This window comes from Cyprinodon variegatus, unplaced genomic scaffold (genome assembly GCF_000732505.1).
Source record: "Cyprinodon variegatus isolate N-32 unplaced genomic scaffold, C_variegatus-1.0 Scaffold393, whole genome shotgun sequence".
NCBI classification, from domain to species: Eukaryota; Metazoa; Chordata; class Actinopteri; order Cyprinodontiformes; family Cyprinodontidae; genus Cyprinodon; species Cyprinodon variegatus.
In genome coordinates, this window is record NW_015150846.1 from 340,454 (window position 1) to 360,721 (window position 20,268).

Consider the following 20,268-nt stretch of genomic DNA (forward strand, 5'->3'; position numbering starts at 1 on the left):
TAATAATAATAATAATAATAATAATAAACTGGACTTTTTTTTTTCAAGTTTGAAGACGTTTTGCTTGCTGGATGGGAAGGAAAAGAAAAAAAAAAGCTAATTGAAAAGTTAAAAAGTAAAGTTAAAAAGTTAATAAGCCTAGTTAATAATCATATTTAGGTTTATAGACTAAAAAATGTAAGTGCCAGTATCAGCATCAATGCCTCTAAGGCTATGTTGGACCAAAAACAATGTTTCCTTCACTCTCATAGTGTTTTTCATGAATTTCTTAAAGAAGCACTTTTGTTATTTTTCTTAATATATTCGGGCAAGTTGGCGTTTCTTGTTATTACATTGACATTAATTATTTCCATCAAAATATCAAATTTTTTGAACGTTACAAAGGTAACACTATTAATCATTATAATTTGGATTTTCAAAGAATTTCACTGAGTGCCCCTTTAAAGGGTTAATCCGAATCTCTGCCAGGTATAGGTTGCACAAGTTACAAAGTTTCTCGCGAGAATACACTCATCTCACGAGAAAGTGACGTGCAACAGTCATTTCGCGGGAACTGTCGTCTATTTTGTTTTCTGGAGAAAAGTCGGGAAATACGTGCTAATATTACCACTTTCTAGACGGGCAAAGCTAAAGTCAGAACCATTTTATAAGGTAAAGTTGTCTCTTAAACTAAAGCACCGAGCTGTTCATTCCTTGCTACTTTTATCCCCACAATGTAACGGCATGATGCACAGAATGTAAAACCAGTTTTCTGACTTTAGCTTATTTTCAGGAGCGTCATGTTCTCTGACCTGAGTGCTCAGAGGGAGGGATCCTCTCTGCTCTGCCGCCCAGCCTCGGAGGACCAGGGCCCGGTGTTTGAGAGGACCACAATAGACTACAGCCCCTGCACAGAGCGCTACAGACTCGGGGAGCGGAGCTTCAGTCGCCAGTATGCTCACATCTATGCAGCTCGGCTCATGGAGATGAGACCCCTGCTTTCAGAGAGGGCTAAACACAAATGGGGTAAGAATAAAGGGACGTCATGAGCACCAAACACCTTATCCACTGTGCTTCTAACAACCTTATCATATCTCTGCCAGGTTCTGATGTCCTCATCAAGAAGCTTTGCGATCTGGAGACAGGGGAGCAGTGTTGCATTGTAGGGACCCTGTTCAAGCGCATGGACCTGCAGCCATCTATACTGAAGGAGATCAGTGAGGAGGTTAGCACCCTAAACCTATAGCCAGATCTACTATGGAAAAGTCTATTCCAGGGGTAACCAATTAAAAATCAGTTGGGTCCAAATAGAGAAAATCATCAGGTGTCCTGGGTATGGAGACATTTTTAATTATAAACTGTTACTTTAAACAGCATTTAACACTGAAATAAAACGAGGTGTTGGTTTATGCATCCATCTTATACATAGAATTTTTAAATAAAGATATATAAAAAAAGAACATTTATCCATTTTAAAATCTAAAGTGTTTTTTGAAGTAGAGAACAACAATCGTTCAATTTTCTGTATAGATAATTTCATGATTCACATATTTTATAAAACACCCAAACTGACCTTTTGTTTTTTTTCTTTTTTTTTTTGGCTTAAAGAGAGCAGTGTGCTTTAGGCTGTCCTGCAAGGCTTTAAACCTGGGTTTGATTAGTGACAAAGCCATTCTCAAGCACATATCAAGGTGCTCATTTTGAGCCTGGATCCATGTTTATTTTTGATCATGTTCATGGTGGAGAATCCTGCTTCACAGTAACAGGTTGAGCCAAACATACTTAAATATGCAGGGTCATCTTTGAGCACACAATTTCACTTTTCTTTCACCAGTTCACTGCAGTTCTTCCAGCAGTCCACCCTTTCTCTGCTCTCTTTTTTTCATCATCTTCTCCTACTTTCCCATCGCCCGGCTTGCCACTAGTTATTTCTGCTGTGTCTAAAAGTGGCTTTCAGCAGTGACCCTGACTGACACAGCTCATTGGCTAATTTGTATAATGTGCTGCTTGGTCCCGAAGTCTTTACCATATTAACAGGAGAAGCGGTGCAAGTGAAATTAGACACTGTCGTCAGACAACATGCGGTAATTTATAAATGTTTTAAATCAGGTTGGATCCGGATTAGCCAGCAGGTGGGTCTGGATCCGGACCGCGGTCCGCTAATTTATGACCTCTGGTCTAGATGATGAGCATGCTGCTAAAACCAGAAAGGTTTGCAGCAGTGATTACTCTGAAAGGTTGTTCTGCATAATATTAACTCAGGAAAGTAAGGTTGGAACCTTGAAAACCACCTATCATTTTAACTTGACATCCCATTTGTGCACTACCTTGTGTTGGTAATGTGTAGATATTCTATTTGATCTTTTCATGAAAAACAAAAAAAACAAAACTTGAAGATACAGCAAACTAATGATTAAAACAATAGGCATTATTTAGATATTTGCTCTGGGGTTTTTCACATATTTTGTCACTAGGTTAGACATTGAAGGGCGAATGTAGCCTAATCAAAACTTCAGATGTTAATATATTAGGAATATTATTTAATGAAACACTTCCACAAAACATGAAAGGAACCAATTTTTCTGGACTTGCACTTATAAAAAAGCCATCTTGTTTTGAGAATTGTTTAATCAATAAATTGCAAAAGCAGGGTCTGTTTAGTGGGTAGAGTAGCATAAAGTTTACTTTTCCAGGGCTTGCTCCAAAATATCACTGAACACCCATGAATACCTTTACTTTCCGGTTGTTTGTAATAATAATAAGAAGAAGCCTTTTTTGAATTAAAATAGATATTTTAACGGGATTCTTTTAGAAAGGCCGACAGCTGGCCCCCACTGCTCCAGATAACCTAGGTTTTATGTAATGATAACATAAAATATTACCTTAACACAAATGTGAGAATGCTGTATGTCTGGTATGCTGACATGCAGCCTAGAGTTAAAAAAAGACTACAGTAGATAAATAATATTTCTTATAATCTGTATTGTTCTTAGAATAGATGACACACAGTATTTTGACAAATTATTGATCCATAGTTTCCACCCCTATTTGAAAGGTAGGGGTGTTTTTGCAGGCTGCTGTATTGTTGCTTTTATGATCTTATATTCGTTTTTTTTCTTTAGCACAACCTCCTGCCCCAGCCTGCAAGAACCAAATACATCACAGAGGCAGACGAACTGATCCTGGAGGACGAGCTGCAGAGAATCAAACTGGAGGGCAAAATTGACAGAGACAAATGTGTCACAGGTCAGTTATTTCTGAGATAATTCCACAGCTTTTATCTCGACTCTTCAGTATAACTTGCTGCCTTTCTCACCTTCTCAGGTAGTGTTATTGTGATCTACGGAGCTGAGAAGAACGATGGCAAGTTTACAGTTGAAGACTTCTGCATGGCTGATCTCCCTTTGCAGACACCCAGACCTGAACTTGGCTCTGATAAGTAAGCCCCCTTAAACACCCTGCGAGGATCTCTAGCCTCTGTGTGATAGCACCAGCCTGTAACCAATCCGTCTGCCCAGGTTTGTGCTCCTGGCCTCAGGGCTCGGCCTTGGCAGCAGCAAGGCGGACAGCATGCTGGGTCTGCAGCTGCTGGTGGACATGGTAACTGGTCAGCTCGGGGACACGGGAGAGCAGAGCGGGGCGGCGACCATTTCCAGGGTCCTACTTGCTGGAAACCTCCTGAGCCAAAGCACCCAGGACAAAGATGCATCGACAAAGGTGAAGAATTGCAGTTTTTTGAAATATTTTCGCTGTAATCTGGTTTAAAACCCTTTTAGTTCCACCCACTGGGATGACAGGCTTCTTTCTAAATAAAATCCAACATGTTTTACATTTAAGAATTAGTACTGGGTAATTAATTGCATTTACAATATAATCGCAATTTAACAATCACAATTTTCAAATTGCAAAGACAATACATTTTGGTCATCTTAAATCTAAAAAGATTAAGTTGCTAAATTTATCCCTTTAGCTCTTTAGCTGGTGGAAATATGCTTAAAGTGGGTTCGCAACCACACAGACAGGAAGAGAGGTGCACCTAGCATGCAAATCTATTCATACAAGTGGAATTTATCACTACTTAACAAAAGGTTCCACTAAAGTCCTGCAACAAAGGACTGGACAAGTAATCTTTTCGGGTCATGAAAAAATTTAAACATTTACGTGCTTTTGGTTGATGCACAGGAAAATTGAAATAAAATCACAACTGCAACATTTGTTTAAAATAATCCCAATTTTCCTTTTCGGCAAAACCGTTCAGCCCTATTCAGAATAGGACAATCCTTAAGAAAACAACCATTAACTAAAGTGTAGGCCAACTACACTCCACAAACATCAATAACTAACAATCTGTCATCAAATTATAATTAATAAATTTAACATTTTACCTGCTTTTGCCTTCTGGCATTCCAAGAAATACCACAAAAAATGATGTCCAGTTTCATTTCTCATAAAATAAAATCCCGTGTTGTAATAATCCGCTAAAGTAAATTTTTTCCTATGTTAAAGTGAAAATAAAAGGATAAGACATATTTTATGTGTGTAATTATGGATGTCCGGCAAATTATCTACAGGGCATATTCACCAATCTGTTTGCTCCCTATATCAGTTGTAACTTTGGTTTGTAAAATTCCTCCATAACCCCACAACTTAGTCACCCATAAAGCTTTGATTGACATCTTTTGTTGGCCAATAAGATTATTGTTGCAATTAGGGCTGCAGCTAACGATTATTTTGCAAATGGATTATTCTGTCGATTATGTTTTTGATTAATCAAATAGCCAAAGCTTCCTTAAAAAAGACTTTTTACAGAATTAAACCAGGTGAAATAACAAATGTTCCACTTGAGTAGTTCTGTATAGAGCATATTGACTAACACACATTTTTTTTAACCTTACCTTTTTTTTTTTTGCAATTTTGGTAGGAATACTGCTCTAAGTGGTCGCTCTGTCAGCTAAAGGCATTTTTTAGAGTCTCTACACTCCAGATTGATTACTAATTTAGTTGAGGTATATTTCAATACTTAATTAATTTCGATTAATCAGATTAATTGTTTCAGCCCTAGTTGCAATGAAGTAAAACCTACATAAGGAGTAAGAAAAGAGGAGAACCAATCAGATATGCATAGAAAAAGTCACATTTCTGAAAGCTGAAAATCTGAAATATTAAAAAAGAAAATGCTGCAATGAGCATTTATGTAAAGGTATATTAACATTAACAATTGTTTTGTTATTTGAATCAATTGGGCCGAGTGGACCTTCCTCATACAAAAAAGGTGATAATTTCACTGTGCTCAGGACTAGAGATTAGAAATTTTACACAGTTGTCGTTCACAACACAAACAACACACACAGTGAGTTGGAAAGGTCAACTATGAATTATACCCATGATATAGAATATTAATAAAATGCTTTTTTTATTTAAGGGAAAGTAAATTTTTTGGACATATTTCAAGTTAGAAGGCTCAACATAGCACAAGCAATGACATGGTTGTTTGATGGCGTTAAACATTAAACACTCTACATTTGTTATGCTATTTTTCAGCCTAAGTATCTGACTAAGAAGACCCAGGCAGGCAGCGTGGAAGCCATGCGTTTGCTTGATGAACTGCTGCTGCAGCTGGTGGTGAGTCTGCATCTTCCTGGGACGCTCTAACTGTGCTGTTGCTGGAGAAAGTGAAGAGGGGCACAATGAGCAAGGGTTGTATAGTAACTGTTATAAAATGGTTAGATAGTGATATGGTGTTAAAAGAACAGATAAGTTTCAGTTGATGTTTAGGAGTTTATTGACAGCAGGTATCAGGTGTTATCAGCTCTTCTGGTTGAGGTCCAACTTTGTTTGTGAAATAACCAAATATTGGAATGAAATTTACAAACTGCAGCCTGTTTTGAACTTTTCCATTTCTGAAGCTTTTCAACAGTTTAACTTTAATATTATTTTATATTTATTTCCAATCATCTTCAGTTTAAATGTCAATAACTCTTTGATCATATATCTGATGCGTGTTTCCTCCTCTTGCTCATTGTAAGGCATCCGTTCCAGTAGATGTGATGCCAGGGGAGTGTGACCCCACCAACTACACCCTGCCGCAGCAGCCCCTTCACAAATGCATGTTTCCTCTGTCCTCTGCATACCCCACACTGCAGCTGGTCTCCAATCCGTACAGCGCAAACATCGACGGAGTCAGGTAGGTCAGGTTTCCTGAACCAACGCTCTCTGTCCCGTCAGGAAGCCATTGTTCAGATCACAATCTGTTTTGATTTCTTTCTGCCAAGGTTCTTGGGTACGTCGGGTCAGAACGTCTGTGACATTAGGAGGTACAGCAGCATGGAGAGCCATCTGGAGATATTGGAGGAAACGCTTCGGCTCCGACACCTGGCCCCCACCGCTCCGGATACCCTAGGTTGGTTAAGTTAGATTTAAACTTATGCACTCTGATGTAGATATATTAGCATATATAGATATTATTATATATAATATAACTATAGGTTGTGTTAGCTTTTATGCGGCTTTTACTGCCAGGTCCCCTGTAGCTGGGGGGTTTCTATGGCTAACCGTTTGATATCACTAATGAGGTTCAGATATAGGGTATGTTTACAAAGATGACCAGGGAGACAACAGAGGGATCTTGACAATATACGAGGCGGAGCTTTAAGGTTTAACATAATTAATTTTGGATCCTGATTCAGATCACAATGCTGGGCATTGTTCTCTGCACAGTTTCTGATTTTCACTGATTGCTCGACTGTCATGCTTAAAGGAATAGTACACCCAAAACATGATTAGCCTTCATTTTCTACTCACCCCCATGCTGAACAACACTCTGGAGTACTTTTTTGATATCTCAAATGCATCTGGAGATCTGGGAGGCTTCTTGCTGTCTGCTGACATTCAAATAATGGAGGTCTATGGCGCCCGAGGCAGAAAGGTCCATAAAAGTCCACAAAAAACGTGTCAATATTCCTCCATACTGCTCGTCCAATGTATTCCAAGTGTCCTGAGTGGGTAGCATCCAGAATTTACTCGAAACAAAGTCATTTAGAACGTTTTTAGAGCATAAACAGTAGTGTATAGGATTTCCTGAAAGCGTGCGCCTGCACGTTCCTGACGCTACGGAAACCGCGGCAGACCAAACCGGATGAAAGTGCGCATTCAGCTCGGCAAAGAACTCATGCTCTTCCTCAACACTGAATTCCTCAGACATTTTTCTTTCGTTGTTTCTTTCTTTGCACAGGTAAACAGCACATTTCTTCTTCTACGCTTGCATTATCGGCAGAGCAGACGCTGAATGCGCACTTTCGTCTGGTTTGGTCTGCCGGCTTCCGTAGCGTCGTGAACGCGCAGGCGCGCGCTTTCAGGAAATCCTTTACACTACTGTTTATGCTCTAAAAACATTCTAAATGACTTTGTTTCGAGTAAATTCTGGATGCTACCCACTCAGGACACTTGGAATACATTGGACGAGCAGTATGGAGGAATATTGACACGTTTTTTGTGGACTTTTATGGACCTTTCTGCCTCGGGCACCATAGACCTCCATTATTTGAATGTCAGCAGACAGCAAGAAGCCTCCCAGATCTCCAGATGCATTTGAGATATCAAAAAAGTACTCCAGAGTGTTGTTCAGCATGGGGGTGAGTAGAAAATGAAGGCTAATCATGTTTTGGGTGTACTATTCCTTTAACATCAAACGAAGACACTGAAGACATGGGGCTTGTTTTCTACTGTGAAGAGGCAAAGAGAGCAAAGTGGTATTGCTTTGTCAGTCTACACATTTAATCACAGTATTTTTTGTTTTAGGTTGCTACCCGTTTTATCAGAGAGACCCGTTCATCTTGGAGGACTGTCCACACGTCTATTTCAGTGGCAACGCTCCAGTCTTTGGGTCCAAACTCGTCAAAGGTTGGTGTGCAGAGTTCCTTCGCTGCCTGATTATATGTTTGATTTTATTTTACCGTTTTCCAGCTTCGGATAGGTTGTTTTATTTTTTTTATCCTTACCGCCACCTGTGATGTGCCACCTGTACATTTAACCAACCGTTTGCCTGTAGATTATGCTGATTCAAAAAGCACAGAGATCTTTAACAGTTTGAGTAGGAAGTGTCCGCTTTACTGTGTGTTTTACAAACATGACACACAAATGATCAGTACGTTCTTCAATGTTTGTCTCCTGCTAGGTTCTGATGGTCAGGAAGTCCTTTTGGTCACCGTCCCAGACTTCAGCAGCACCCAGACCGCCTGCCTGGTCAATCTACGGACCCTGCAGTGCGAGCCGGTTTTCTTCTCTGCCTTCTCTGCTGACGAAGATGAAGAAAGCGAGATGAATGTCAGTCATTAACAGAACAATATTCACCCCTCCTCTCTGGATCAGTTGGACTAAAGATCTCCAGATTATTATTTTTTTTCTTCCTGTTCGGGTCAAAGGTGTTATAACTGATCATCCAGTAACAAAGACTAGGTGCTATACAAGACTCACTGTTTACTATCAGTTTTATTTGGGCTCAACTGTGCCAAAATGACGACTTGTTTTGTTTAAAAAAAAACCACAATGGACGGCGGTGTAAATAATTCAGCTGTTTGTTTTTAATGTAAGTTCACAATAAACATCTTTCCATGAAGCATACATTTTACAAAAGGAGCAAAAATAACAGCGCAGACTCTGGACCGAACGGATCTTTCTGGTAACATGTTTTATTATTACTGTAGTTATGTGAAAATTCACTGTTTTCTGTTATGGAAAATTGGATTGACCCACAAAGAGCTAGGATCATAAACCTGTGGCTTTAGTAGTCGTCGATCTTGTACTCATAGTTGTAATCCAGGCCAGGTGTGAAGGATTCTCCCTCCCCGAAGGAAAACGAGTCGTACCACGACGTAGTGGGAGCTGTTGTCGCCGCTGTTGTTGTTGTAGTCGTTGTCGTCGTGGGCATCGTCGTCGATCTCAACCTCAGCAACTTCTGCTGCCGCAGACGGCGGATGCGTCTGAGCATGAGCCTCCTCCTTCGCTCAGGACTTAAGTTTGAAGGATTCCTGCCGCTGACATCTGTCACAAGTCTGTTGATACTGCTGCCTGGAGGGTAGAGCACTCTGGAGCTGCTGTAACTGAGTCGAATGGGCTTGTTCCCATGAAGGGCCATGATCTGCGGAGAGAAGAAATCTATGTAAACCGCAATGTTGGAGCTGAGAGGGCCTTGAACTTTCTAATTACAGTAAAAAAAAATATATGCAGGTGACTGTAACACTGAAGAACAAATTATACATGGTTCAAAGGCACTGAGACTGGATGGAGAGCATACCAAGGTTCCCGCGGGTCCTTAAAATGTCTTAAAAGGCATTGAATTCTTCAAAATAAAACTGAGGCCTTAATTGGTATTAAAATGTTTTAAATCAGTCTTTTGTAGGTCTTAATTTTTAAAACATCATAAATAGGATTATTTTTATTACGATTTATTTTTGTAATCTAAATAAAACATTAAAATTGATAATTTTGTTTTTTTTCATAAAAAAAAAAAAAATTGATCGCCATTATTGCTTCCGTCCCGATAGCGGAACCAATAAAAGCGTTGTTGCAGCCGGGACATTTGGGAGATGGGCCATTAACTTTTTGTCTGGAAAATGTGAGCAAGTGTAAATGTAACCAAAATTGGCTCCAGCCAAGAGTTTTAGTGCAAGAAGTCATTCAAGCTCGGAACGATGGGAATGAAGGCAGTGGAGTCGCATATGCAAAGCGCCAAACACAAAGCGTCAAAATCGAGTTGCAGAGAAACAGCCGGTATTTCTCGGTTTTGTTCCACCCTTGTCTCTGCAAAACAAAGTTTGTGAATTCAGTTAAATAATTGTTAAAATATATCTATCATTTGTGTGTTTTTAGCTTTCTTCTTGTATGGGAAGCTTTTCAAAATTTGAAACATTAGTGCAGTGGTTTATGTTAAAATAAACCTTTGAGTTAAGTTGTTGCAAGCAGGTCTTTCTTGTGAATTTGGTCTTAAATTTTTATTTCAAGTGGCATTAAAAAGTCTTAAAAAGTCTTGAATTTAACTTGCCTTATGCTGTAGGAACCCTGGCATACTGCAGATGTTAAAGGTGTTGGCACAGATTGGGTCTGTATAAGGCTGCTGTCCTGCCTGTTTTTGCACTTCTAAATATTGTTGGAAGGCTACAGCAGAGGTAAATGCCATATTGAGGAGGTAGTCAGCCTTTTTAATCAGCTGTGTATTGCAGGACACTGGAGCTGGGTGTCCCATATCAGTATCAATGCCCGTCACTCATGAAGACAAGCATCCACCCAGCATGATGCTGCCACCACCACGCTTCACCTTTAGACAGATATTGGAGTTACATTTTCTTGTTGCAGCGTATTCAACCCTGAATCAGTCTAAAAAAAAGTAAAAGAACAGCTAGAGGTGTGCAGGTGTTTCCTGTCTCCATCACCTTTAACATGCACATCATTTCTTATTTAAACAGAAGAAAAAAACATTGAACATCAATTTGTGGCATTGGTTAACCTCTTAAATTTGATAAGTTTAGAGGTCAGGTCAGAGCTTTACCTGTTTAATACGATCCCAGTTGGACTTTGCAAGGTTGAAGCTGCAGGCAGTGGCTCCAGGTTCATAGCCCACCACACAGAGTTTAGTCTCAGAGGAAAAGCCTTCCGCCTTCGCTGTCACTTGGTAGTCTCCCGGGTTCAGCAGTCGCCAATAGTCCCCTGTTGGGGCTGCAATGCAGAACAGGCGAGATATTAGTGTTTAAACTTAAAAAACGGACTGGGATTGTGTTTTAAATGTGAAACATGTGTCGTCACCTGAGGTGACATCATGGTTAATCCCCTCCACGGATATTGTGGCGTTTGCGATAGGATTCCCCTGCTGATCTTTAATAACGCCTCTGATGCCACGATGCACCTGGAGAAAAGGGATGTCGGCACAAAAGGGAAGAATTAGTAAGATGAACTCCTGCCTTACTGATTAATAATTTGTCTGAATACTTCAGTGGCAAGCTGGAATTCTGCTTTTTCAAAAAGCCCACTTCAGAAGGACATATTTTTTTCCATCTCAGGACATCGTTTGTTAAACTGTTTTCAGATTTCATATAATAGTAAAAGAACGACCAGAATCCAAGCTGAGTCTATTTTAGACCTAAAACAGCATTTTTTCTAGTAGGCAGGAGGTAATTTTAAGGTAAGACATTGTCTCTCCAGGGTTTGGAAGACTTAAAACACAATCAGTCCTGAAATCTTGGTCTGTAACGGCCTCGCACCCAGATTAGGTTGCATTCTTGTGACCCACCTGCTCCATGAAGGTGAGCATTGCTTCTCGGTTTTTCTCCCACTCCTGTGCCAACTCACTCTGATGGGGGAATTTATCGCAGCTCAGGAATATGGAGAGTTCGAAACAGTTGGTGTGAAGATAGCTGAAGTCATTCATACCTGGACAGAAGATCACAGATAACGTGAGTTGAAGCTGTTTTGTCCTCAGCAAGTGAAACATAAGATCATCTTAGTTTAATCACTGAATTAGTTTTCCAGTTACTTTCATAGCCCCATGATGAAAATCAAGCACCAGCCCATATAGAGTATTTCTTTTTTTTTTTTTAACAGATTGCTGCCAGGAACTTGGCCAATAACGGTTAAAGTATTTAAAGACATTGTAGACATTTTAATGGAAGCAACTGGCTGAAGTCCCCTTCCTAGTCTAAGATGGCTGTGCACCAGTTCACAAAGCGACCCAGACATGCAGATGTGGATAAGAGAGTCCTGACCTAAACCTGAGAGGAACTTTAGGACAAACTGAGACTAAAATCTCATCCCACATCAGTGCCTGATCTTAAGAAAGCTTTGCAAAGAATGGAAAACGGTTCCTATAGATATGCTGCTTTGAGGGCAGTGTTCATCGTGTCAACATGGCTGAAGAGCAAAAATCTCTTGAATTCTAAAAGAGTTGAGGCTGCTGTAGCTGCAGAGCCTGAGCCACTTTGTTTTTATTTTCAAAAACCTAAAAAAAAAAAAAAAAAAAGACTTGGTTGGGGGAGGGGCGACCTTGTGGTTGGGGCATTGCGCTTGGAATCCAGAGGTTCTGAGTTCAAGCCCGAAGGCTGCCTCTCTGGGTCCCTGAGCAAAGATCCTTAACACCACACTGCTCCCCTGGTGCCGCACAATGGCAGCCCACTGCTCCCCAAGGGGATGGGTTAAATGGAAAGAGTTCATTTCATTGCTCTGTATTTGTGATGGTGTAATGAAAATAAGAATAAGAAAGCTGAACTCCAAATTAAAGTCTAAATATTAAAAATAGGAAGTTCTTAAAGTTGATGAAATAAGGGTGCTACCCGTTGTGGGGTCCTAAGTGAGACCCTCGGTTTGGGAACGTTTCCCAGGTGCTGCAGGCAGCTGCTCACATTTGGGGCAGAGGACCCGTCTGACAACATGCATTGAATATCATGTCCACCAGGGTGCGCTACAAGCTTTCTACTTACTCCCAGTGACTGGCTTCCACTTTGCCCTGTTGACTAAGCCGAGCCCCCCTGAGGGGGTACCTCCTTGGCAGGATCCATGGTAGTTGTGCGACATGGTGTGGTGTGTGGAGGAGTACGACACGGCCAGCCACCTGAAAAGGGACTCGTCTGGAGTCACCCTGGGCTCGTCTTCAGGTTCAGCGTACTGGTATCCACCCCCCTGCCCTCTATCGTCCTCCTCTTCCTCCCTGTGGCCATAACCATGGCTGTAGCCGTGGTCGTATCCGGGCTCATATCCGTTGTCATACCCATGACCCCTCCACTCGTCCTCCGGCTGTGCATATCCTCGAGTTCTCCAGTCCTCCTCTGGCTCCTCCTGGTATCCCCTTCCCCACTCTGTCACATCGTAACCTTCTTCCTCATACCTGGGAAGACATTAACAGAGTAATTTATTTTTATAGCAGACATGGAAGGGGGAATTGCAAAGCAAAGCCACCTGAGAAACATTTATGCAAAGAGGACAATAGAGTCATAGAGGAAATGTCATACTGTCTCTTCTTGCGGCTGCGGGCTTGCTGGCTGTCGACCGGCTTGTTGATACCTAAGCTGTCATAAGGATAGGCCACAATTGACTCTCCGCCTTGGAAGTTTGCACCCAGCACAAATGGATAGTTTTTCATCCAGGAGATTATGGCTCTGGTTTCCATAGCAATCTGCAGCAAAACCAGAAAGTAAAAGATTAGACAAACCTTTATCTTCCAAAAATAAAGTTGGTTAGACATCTAAAAATTAAAACCACAACAGCAAGCATCTGAAGATGTATTTGCTAATTCTCACCGATGTATTTGACTCAAAGTTATCTGGTATGGCAACATGATGATTGGGGGTGAGTTTAGGCACCATGCCCTTATCCTCAGCCTCCCACAAGATGCTGTTCAGATCCGGGAAGTTTTGGAAGATATCAAAGCCGTCCTCAGTAAAGTGCCCCGTGGTCCAGCTGCTGAGCTCTGAGCCCTGCAGCAGGGAAGAGGAGAAAAAAAAAAACATAATGAGCACATTGAAGAAAAACTGCTTACTCTGATTCATCACCGTTTCCTGTTTTTCTTTTCCTCTTGTTTTTAGAGAATAATTTGGGACATATGACTGTTTGTTCTTCCACTCACCACCTCAAAAGCTTTCTGGTGCCCATCTGGGTTGAGGGAGGGCACCACGTGGATGCGTATTCCCTCCACCAGCCGCTGGACTTTGGGGTTCCTGTCTTTGTATTCTTTGCACAGATACTGCATGAGCAGCAGGATCAGCTCTCTCCCCACCGCCTCGTTTCCATGGAGGCCGGCTGTGAAGCGAAACTCCGGCTCACCTGAAAATACAATGAAGTAAACCTGTTATACACACCATCAGTTATATTTTCTGGGAAAGGCAGTTTTACCCAATCAGACTGCTGAGATATTAAAACAGATGTTAGTTAATTCTAGTTTTTCTTTGCTATAACTTCTACAAAACTCTTATGGATTTATAATCTCAGCTTTTCAAATCGTGATCCGATGTAGGAATGAAGGGTTATGGGACGCTTACAGGGATGCTGGTACCCTTCTTCCTCACCCATTGGATGAGAAAATGGTTGCACCAAAGTCCAGCAGGATAATCTCTGACTCCTAATATACTGTTAACAAAAAGGTTAATCCAGAGGATAAATGTATATTCAGGGGAGCAACTCTGAATGATCCAATGCTCCATACCTTAATGGAACAGTTTAGATCATTATTAGTTACGTTTGCAGAACAATTTTCCTTTCACTTACCTGTCGATGCTTTTTTGATAATCATCTTATTTTAATTTAATCCCAGCTTATTTAGTTATTTGATTCACGTTCATGTACAGCACTTTGAATCATCTGTGTGCTGAAATGTGCTGAATTAATAGACTTGCCCTGCCTTGGAGAGGCGTCTTTCTTCTTCCACCAGGATTGTGCATCGATGTAAATGCCTGCCACACTATTCAGATAAGTGAAAACCTATGAATCCTATAATTTCCACTTCCCCAATGATTCACTATCTTCTGTTGCTCTGTCATATTAGATACCAATGACATAAAGTGATGTTTGCGGTTATAATGTAGCAAATTATTAAAGTACTTAAGGGTTCCTAATACCTCAGCAAAGATGCTTTGAGGTGCCTTGACTTTCGCCGTGCTGATTCTCTCACCTATTTCATGCTCATTGGGGTTTACAGAGATGATCATTGCCATGATTTCCCGTCCTTGAGAACTGCGGCCGAGGCTGTAAACGTTGGTGATGTTGGGGCACTCCTCGTGCACAGACTTCATGAGCTGGAGGAAACAGAAGACAGAACACATGGGAAGTTAACCAGTTAGAAAACAAACCTTGTCATCAGATCATCAAAGAATAGCACTGTCTTCCTGAACTATATGAGGATATTAATTTGAAATTAGGGTTGAATTATACTAAGAAGCAATCAATTTGTGGTTTTCTGAATACTGCCAATTTTTCCCACACTTCTTACATCCTCATCCAATAATAATGATGTTTCACCTATTTTCAGGGCCGGCCTGTGGCATAAGCGGACTAGGCGTCTGCTTAGGTGGCCTCCAAGAACAACTGTTTGTTTTTAATTTGAATGCAAAGGATTTCTATATAAATTTAGTAAAAAAAAAATTTTTTTTCCCCCATTAAAATATCTTTAACCAAGCAGAAGGCATTACTTGTATATCTTTGTTTTTTTGAAATAAGAACAAAGATAAGCTCAATATTTTTATTGTTTTTTTGTTCAATTATGTTTTTTTTTGTGGAAAATTTAATGTATGCTTATTTTATCAAACCTATTTTTATTTGTTATTGTTCTTGCTCTACAGCTTAGCTTTGCAAATTTCTGTTGAAAAAAAGTATAAACCACTTGACACCTTTACTGTAAATAAACTGCATGCTAGTGTATTTTATTACTTTTAGAAACACTAGAGTATGCATACAGGGTCCAATGGAGAATTGGGCTGCAGTAAAACTCCATTCAACAAGCTCAGTAAATTAGTATGTGAGGCACAAATTTAAGACAGTATTTTATAGAGTATAATAAGAGAAAAATGTTTGATCCTATTGCTTGCAATGTTGTTTTGTTACTCATTGTATTGTGCATGTTTGGTTGCACTTTCAGGGATACTCACTTCAACCATCTCTGAGTAACTGTGGTGTTTGAACTCCAGGTAATCCACAGGAGTCACCTCATTCTGTCTGTGCAGAACATGTCCTGGATCTGAGAGTAAGAACTGATTAGAAAACATTCCTCTTTAGTAGGGTTACTGTGTAGGGGGGCCTCACCAGGCAGAGGGCAGCCGAGGACCTCCAGCCTCATGCACAGAGAGCCGTTCCAGCTCTGAGGGATGATTCGGATGTAGCGTGCCAGTACAGGCTCTGCAAGCCGGTTCATGACAGGGGTGTCTTTGTCACTGTTTCCAAAGAACAGCTGGAGGAGAGAGGGGAGATGTGAGGTGACAGAGTCATAGGAAGAGAGGACACCATAGTTTTTGGTGAAACTCACCCAGTCTGCGTATCCATCATGAATGGTGGTCCATTCTCTGCTGTCGTTGCTGAAAGCCAGGAAGTAGGACGTCACATAGTCGCTCCTGCAATGACACATCAAATAATTATCATGTGGAGTTCATTATGGAGATGAAAGGGCCTATGCCAGTTTGCACCCTTACTCATTCAGAGAGTCTCGCCCTTGAGTTATAACTCCAGTAAACTCAGTCTCCCTGCGAGCGTCGATCTCAAACCAGTGGATCTTGTCCTCTGAGTTTGCGCACCACGCTCCACCTCTCATGTTGTCCTCATCCTCTGAACCCTGGGAACCACAGAGACCAGATAGTTTGCCTCTGGATTCTCTGCTGTACTCACAGTTTGTTCACTAAAAACATGCAGCATCATTCATTTGAAAAATATGCTTTTCTAACTTTGAATCGGCCGCCAAAGTGTGTTTCGGATTTAATATCTTGGCTGTTTATAGGAATCTGTGGTTAATAGAAGTAGGTGGCTCAGCTATTACAGCTTTTTCCAGAGCTGAAAGGTTCTCTTGTGTCGTACCTGGATGTTTAAGCGTGCCCTCTGAGGAGAGAACCAATACTGAGACACGGAGGAGGCTGTGAGCTGGTCTGGCTCAATCTTATGGGACTCCATCCCTAGTGGAGGACATTCTGCCACATGCAAACACATAAAGAAGGAGATGGAATTATATAAAGGCAGATTTTTAACATCTTTTCAGGATTTAAAGGGAAACCGACTTACTCTTTGGTTCTTTATAAACGCGCGGCCTGTTCCTGGCTCGCTCCTCCGCCTCCTTCAGTTTCTGTGCTCGTTCTATCGGGGTCGGAGGAACACATGAATGAAAAATAAATGACAGTTTTTCCTGCATATATAGATATATGTATTTTGTATTTATCTACCCATAAACAGTCTGGGAACATTTTTTTTTGCATTTGCTAAATACCCTCCTGGGGATATGAAGAGCTGGAGTTTGGTGGAAGAAAGACATTTAAAAGCAAAACCAGATGTCATGATTTGGCCTTCGGTATAATTCAGTATAATATGGTCCAAAGTGTATGCAAACTCAATGTCCCCATGATTGAAAATTATATTTCATCAGTTCCATAGGCGGTAACTGACACTATGAGGAACACAAGTTTCCTTACAACAGACCTTATAATGTGATACATACACCTAAACAGCCTCAGAGTTCTAAAATCGCTGCATTGGCTACCTGTTAGATTGAGGTTTCATTTAAAATGTTTTATTTTAACTTTCAAAGCTTAACACAGTCAGGCTTCTTCGTTTATCCCTGATTTGGTCCAAAGATAGAAATAAATTTGCAGTTTGAGGTCATACATTCAGAACTTTTTAGCAGTTCTTCTGTGCCTCAGAACCCGAGGTGTCCGATCCTTCGCACGCAGACTGTGGATTGCATCGCTTGCTTTTTAACAAACTTTAGACAACTTTAAAAAGCAGCTACTAATTTTTATTTCAAGAAAGTTTTACTTAGTTTATGATAGGCATTAATAACTCTACTGTGTTTATGTTTGTTGCTGTGCATTCTGATGTATTTCCCTATTGTACAGTTGGGTTGATTTCCCAAAAACCTTAAGTAAGAGTAGCACTACCTTAACATCTTTTTTCTCAAGTAAAAGTAGAGGTAGTCCTCCAAGAAATTATTCAACTAAGAGTAAAAGAGTACTTGGGGAAAAGTTTTGCAGATACTTAGTAATCTGTGACATCAAATGTGATTTAATGTGTCAAAATTGTGTAAGAAAAACTAAATAACATGATTACAAAATGAGAAATTCAAGCAGAAAAAAAGGTTTTCTATATCAAAATCTTATAAACAAATAAAACAAACCTTCACAGTTGGTAATGCATACATGTCAGGAAAGGATGAAGATCTGAAATAGACCTAGTTACTTACTGTGGGTAAAGTAACCAGAAATGTCATTCAAGTAAGAATGGCAGTACTCCCACAAGAATATTATTTGGGTAAAAGTAAAAAGTATGGTAAAGTTCAACTACTCCTAAAAGTGCCTTTTTTTTACTTAGGTAAATGTAACTGAGTAAATCTAACTAGTTACTACCCACCAATACCCCATTGTAAGACCAATGAGTTTAACTTCCTTACTTATATTCCTAAATAAAGAAGAAATCATTGAAAATTAGTTTATCAAGCCATCTTTGTTATAACCCGGTCAGACCTTCAACACTTCCTTTGTTTTTCATTTTAAAAGGGGAGCGTCGGCCTAGTGGTTAGAGTGCGCTAATGCTCTGAGAAGGTTGCAAGTACTCGGTTCGATCCCCACAGCCTGCACTCTGGGTTCCTGAGCAAGATCCTTAACCTCACACTGCTCCCCGGGCGCCGCACGATGGCAGCCCACTGCTCCCCAAGGGGATGATAAAAATGCAGAGATCGAATTTCACAATTGTGGGACAATAAAGAGATAAAGGGATTTACAAAAATTTACAACCATTTCTATATATATTTTGATCCACATTGAATAGATCACTAAACATTTTTTTTCTTTTTCTAATTGGCGTCTCATCTGTGATCCCCCCCCCGTGACTCAGCCTATGGATGCCATATGATGATATAATATTGTCAAGTTTCAGAAACAACTTGATTATTTGAGGTTTAGTAAAAGCAGCCATGGATAAAACTGACGTCTTGAAGGTACTGGGTTAGTAATGAGACAAGGAGGTTGGTTCTAAAAGGTCCAGGACCCACCAGCAGCAGTCCGAATGAAGGAGCCAGTGCTGTGATATTGATTTTGAATTGTATTTTCCTGTTCTCAGCTAAGAGGAAAGGCAGATCCAGGGGTCACCTGCTGCTCTAACCAACATGCTTTAAGTTTTTGATTCAGATGGTTCTCTGCAAACCAGTGTTTTAACATATGATTATTGAGCCTTCGTAATCCAGTTACCAGTCGGGTTATTTTCATGGCCAAAACCACTGGATATTTGTTTTCTTTCTATGTTTCTGTAACCATTAGAGAAGGTTTGTATGGCTGACATTAATCTCCATTTATAAATTAAAAAGAAAAAATGTATAATATTTGTTGTTGTTCAATTAATATGAACATGTTTGCCATAAAGTGAATATCAGTGGAGCTCTGATGGTTAACCAAATTTACCCTTCGTTAGTGAGTAAATTATGCCTTTTTAAAATAAGCTTCTTTTGTTTTCTTTTGATATTTGCTCTAACGGTCTGATTTCAGCGATGTGGGTCAGTGTCGCCAGCAACAACATTAAGTTATGGAGACATCTGCTATGAGTTTAGCTAAAAATCCTTTTCACCTAAGATGGAGCAGACTCTGCCTGCTGAATGTGGCCTTTTGACCTTCTTCCAGTCTAAGTTATTTTTCATTTGCTCTGAGCTTTACTCCCCGAACACCAGCAAGCCTGAATGAACACAGCAGACACGTGGCAGCAGTGACTGATTGCATTGAGAATCCTTTGAATTTTACACAATCCCTGGCATGGTGTCTCTTTTTTACATAACTCCAATCTGAGCCAAGCGTTTTCGTTTTTTTCAGTTGATGCATTTTTTTCCTCTTCAGCTCACAACTGATTTCTAAACCTTCAGTACACCTGATCTCCCTTCTGTTTTGGTTAAAGAAAGGTTGGTTTCTTTCGTGCAAGTTAAAGCTAGACTCTTTATACATCTGCAGTCCCTTATGAGAGACTGAAAACAATGAACATGTTGGATTGTTGCTATGTTGGCTCCTAATACTTCTGCTGTTAGATCACAGGCTGCATTTTGTGCATTGGCAGCTAGATTGTTTTTGATTTGATTTTACAGAGATGTTTTCCAAAAGGTTTAGTTAAGTCCACATCTGGGTCCTCTTACCTCTCTCCTCCCTCTCCCTCTCCTCCTTGGCCCGTTCTCTTTCTTTTTCGATCCACTTCTCATCGGTGTCGTAGTCCTTCCTCCCTGTGGCAGAAAAAGAGAAGAACTGACCGTTTTTCGTGTGTTTGAGTTGCTCCTGTATTGCAGGTTTCAGACATATAGTGGCGTGCAAAACTATGCACACTCTTGCACTTTGTTTCTCAGCTGGGACATTGCAGTAACATCTTTAAGCAATCTTTCAATGTTTTTTATAAATGTTATGACAAACTTATACAAAGAAGCATTGATTGGGAAACAGAATTAAGACTAAAGATGTTTAAGTGTGACATTGGCTCGTATTCAGGACCTTTTTCTCTGATTTGTCAGAATAAAATGTAGTGCATATATATATTATATGTATCTATGTATGTATAAAAATAATATATATATAGATATATTTTTATATATATATA

General features: G+C 40.2%; 2 protein-coding genes across 4 annotated transcripts in view; one reads left to right on the forward strand and one right to left on the reverse strand.

Moving 5' to 3' along the window:
* The first annotated feature begins 490 nt into the window (after window positions 1-490).
* Window positions 491-8,691, forward strand: pold2 (polymerase (DNA directed), delta 2, accessory subunit). Of its 2 annotated transcripts, none has more exons than XM_015387392.1 (11): window positions 491-651; window positions 762-1,005; window positions 1,083-1,204; window positions 3,102-3,225; window positions 3,304-3,418; window positions 3,498-3,696; window positions 5,521-5,601; window positions 6,006-6,163; window positions 6,252-6,379; window positions 7,777-7,878; window positions 8,153-8,636. In XM_015387392.1, exons 2-11 carry the CDS (start codon window positions 780-782, stop codon window positions 8,311-8,313), a joined length of 1,416 nt encoding a protein of 471 aa, XP_015242878.1. In that variant the 5' UTR covers window positions 491-651; window positions 762-779; the 3' UTR covers window positions 8,314-8,636. The 2 variants fall into 2 exon arrangements, with proteins under 2 accessions (XP_015242878.1, XP_015242879.1); XM_015387393.1 differs by having other exon boundaries at window positions 504-651; window positions 773-1,005; window positions 8,153-8,691.
* LOC107092754 (inactive carboxypeptidase-like protein X2) overlaps window positions 8,537-20,268 on the reverse strand; it is a 19,177-nt gene continuing 7,445 nt past the window's right edge. For both annotated transcript variants that reach the window (XM_015387390.1, XM_015387389.1), the window contains exons 7-22: window positions 19,817-19,900; window positions 16,717-16,788; window positions 16,516-16,625; window positions 16,137-16,276; window positions 15,974-16,058; window positions 15,754-15,898; window positions 15,600-15,688; window positions 14,627-14,750; window positions 13,586-13,782; window positions 13,260-13,436; window positions 12,972-13,135; window positions 12,444-12,847; window positions 11,261-11,400; window positions 10,777-10,876; window positions 10,523-10,689; window positions 8,537-9,115 (exon numbers count right to left, since the gene is read on the reverse strand). In XM_015387390.1, coding sequence (XP_015242876.1) covers window positions 8,759-9,115; window positions 10,523-10,689; window positions 10,777-10,876; window positions 11,261-11,400; window positions 12,444-12,847; window positions 12,972-13,135; window positions 13,260-13,436; window positions 13,586-13,782; window positions 14,627-14,750; window positions 15,600-15,688; window positions 15,754-15,898; window positions 15,974-16,058; window positions 16,137-16,276; window positions 16,516-16,625; window positions 16,717-16,788; window positions 19,817-19,900 — 2,555 coding nt within the window. In that variant the 3' untranslated portion in view covers window positions 8,537-8,758. The remainder of the gene's footprint in view (window positions 9,116-10,522; window positions 10,690-10,776; window positions 10,877-11,260; window positions 11,401-12,443; window positions 12,848-12,971; window positions 13,136-13,259; window positions 13,437-13,585; window positions 13,783-14,626; window positions 14,751-15,599; window positions 15,689-15,753; window positions 15,899-15,973; window positions 16,059-16,136; window positions 16,277-16,515; window positions 16,626-16,716; window positions 16,789-19,816; window positions 19,901-20,268) is intronic.

Bases quoted from the DNA above. Each gene is read 5' to 3' on its own strand.
- pold2 (XM_015387392.1), top strand. From the start codon at position 780: ATGTTCTCTGACCTGAGTGCTCAGAGGGAGGGATCCTCTCTGCTCTGC. The intron at 3,226-3,303 runs GTCAGTTATTTC...TCACCTTCTCAG, and splicing joins CAGAGACAAATGTGTCACAG to GTAGTGTTATTGTGATCTAC. The intron at 3,419-3,497 runs GTAAGCCCCCTT...CCGTCTGCCCAG, and splicing joins CCTGAACTTGGCTCTGATAA to GTTTGTGCTCCTGGCCTCAG.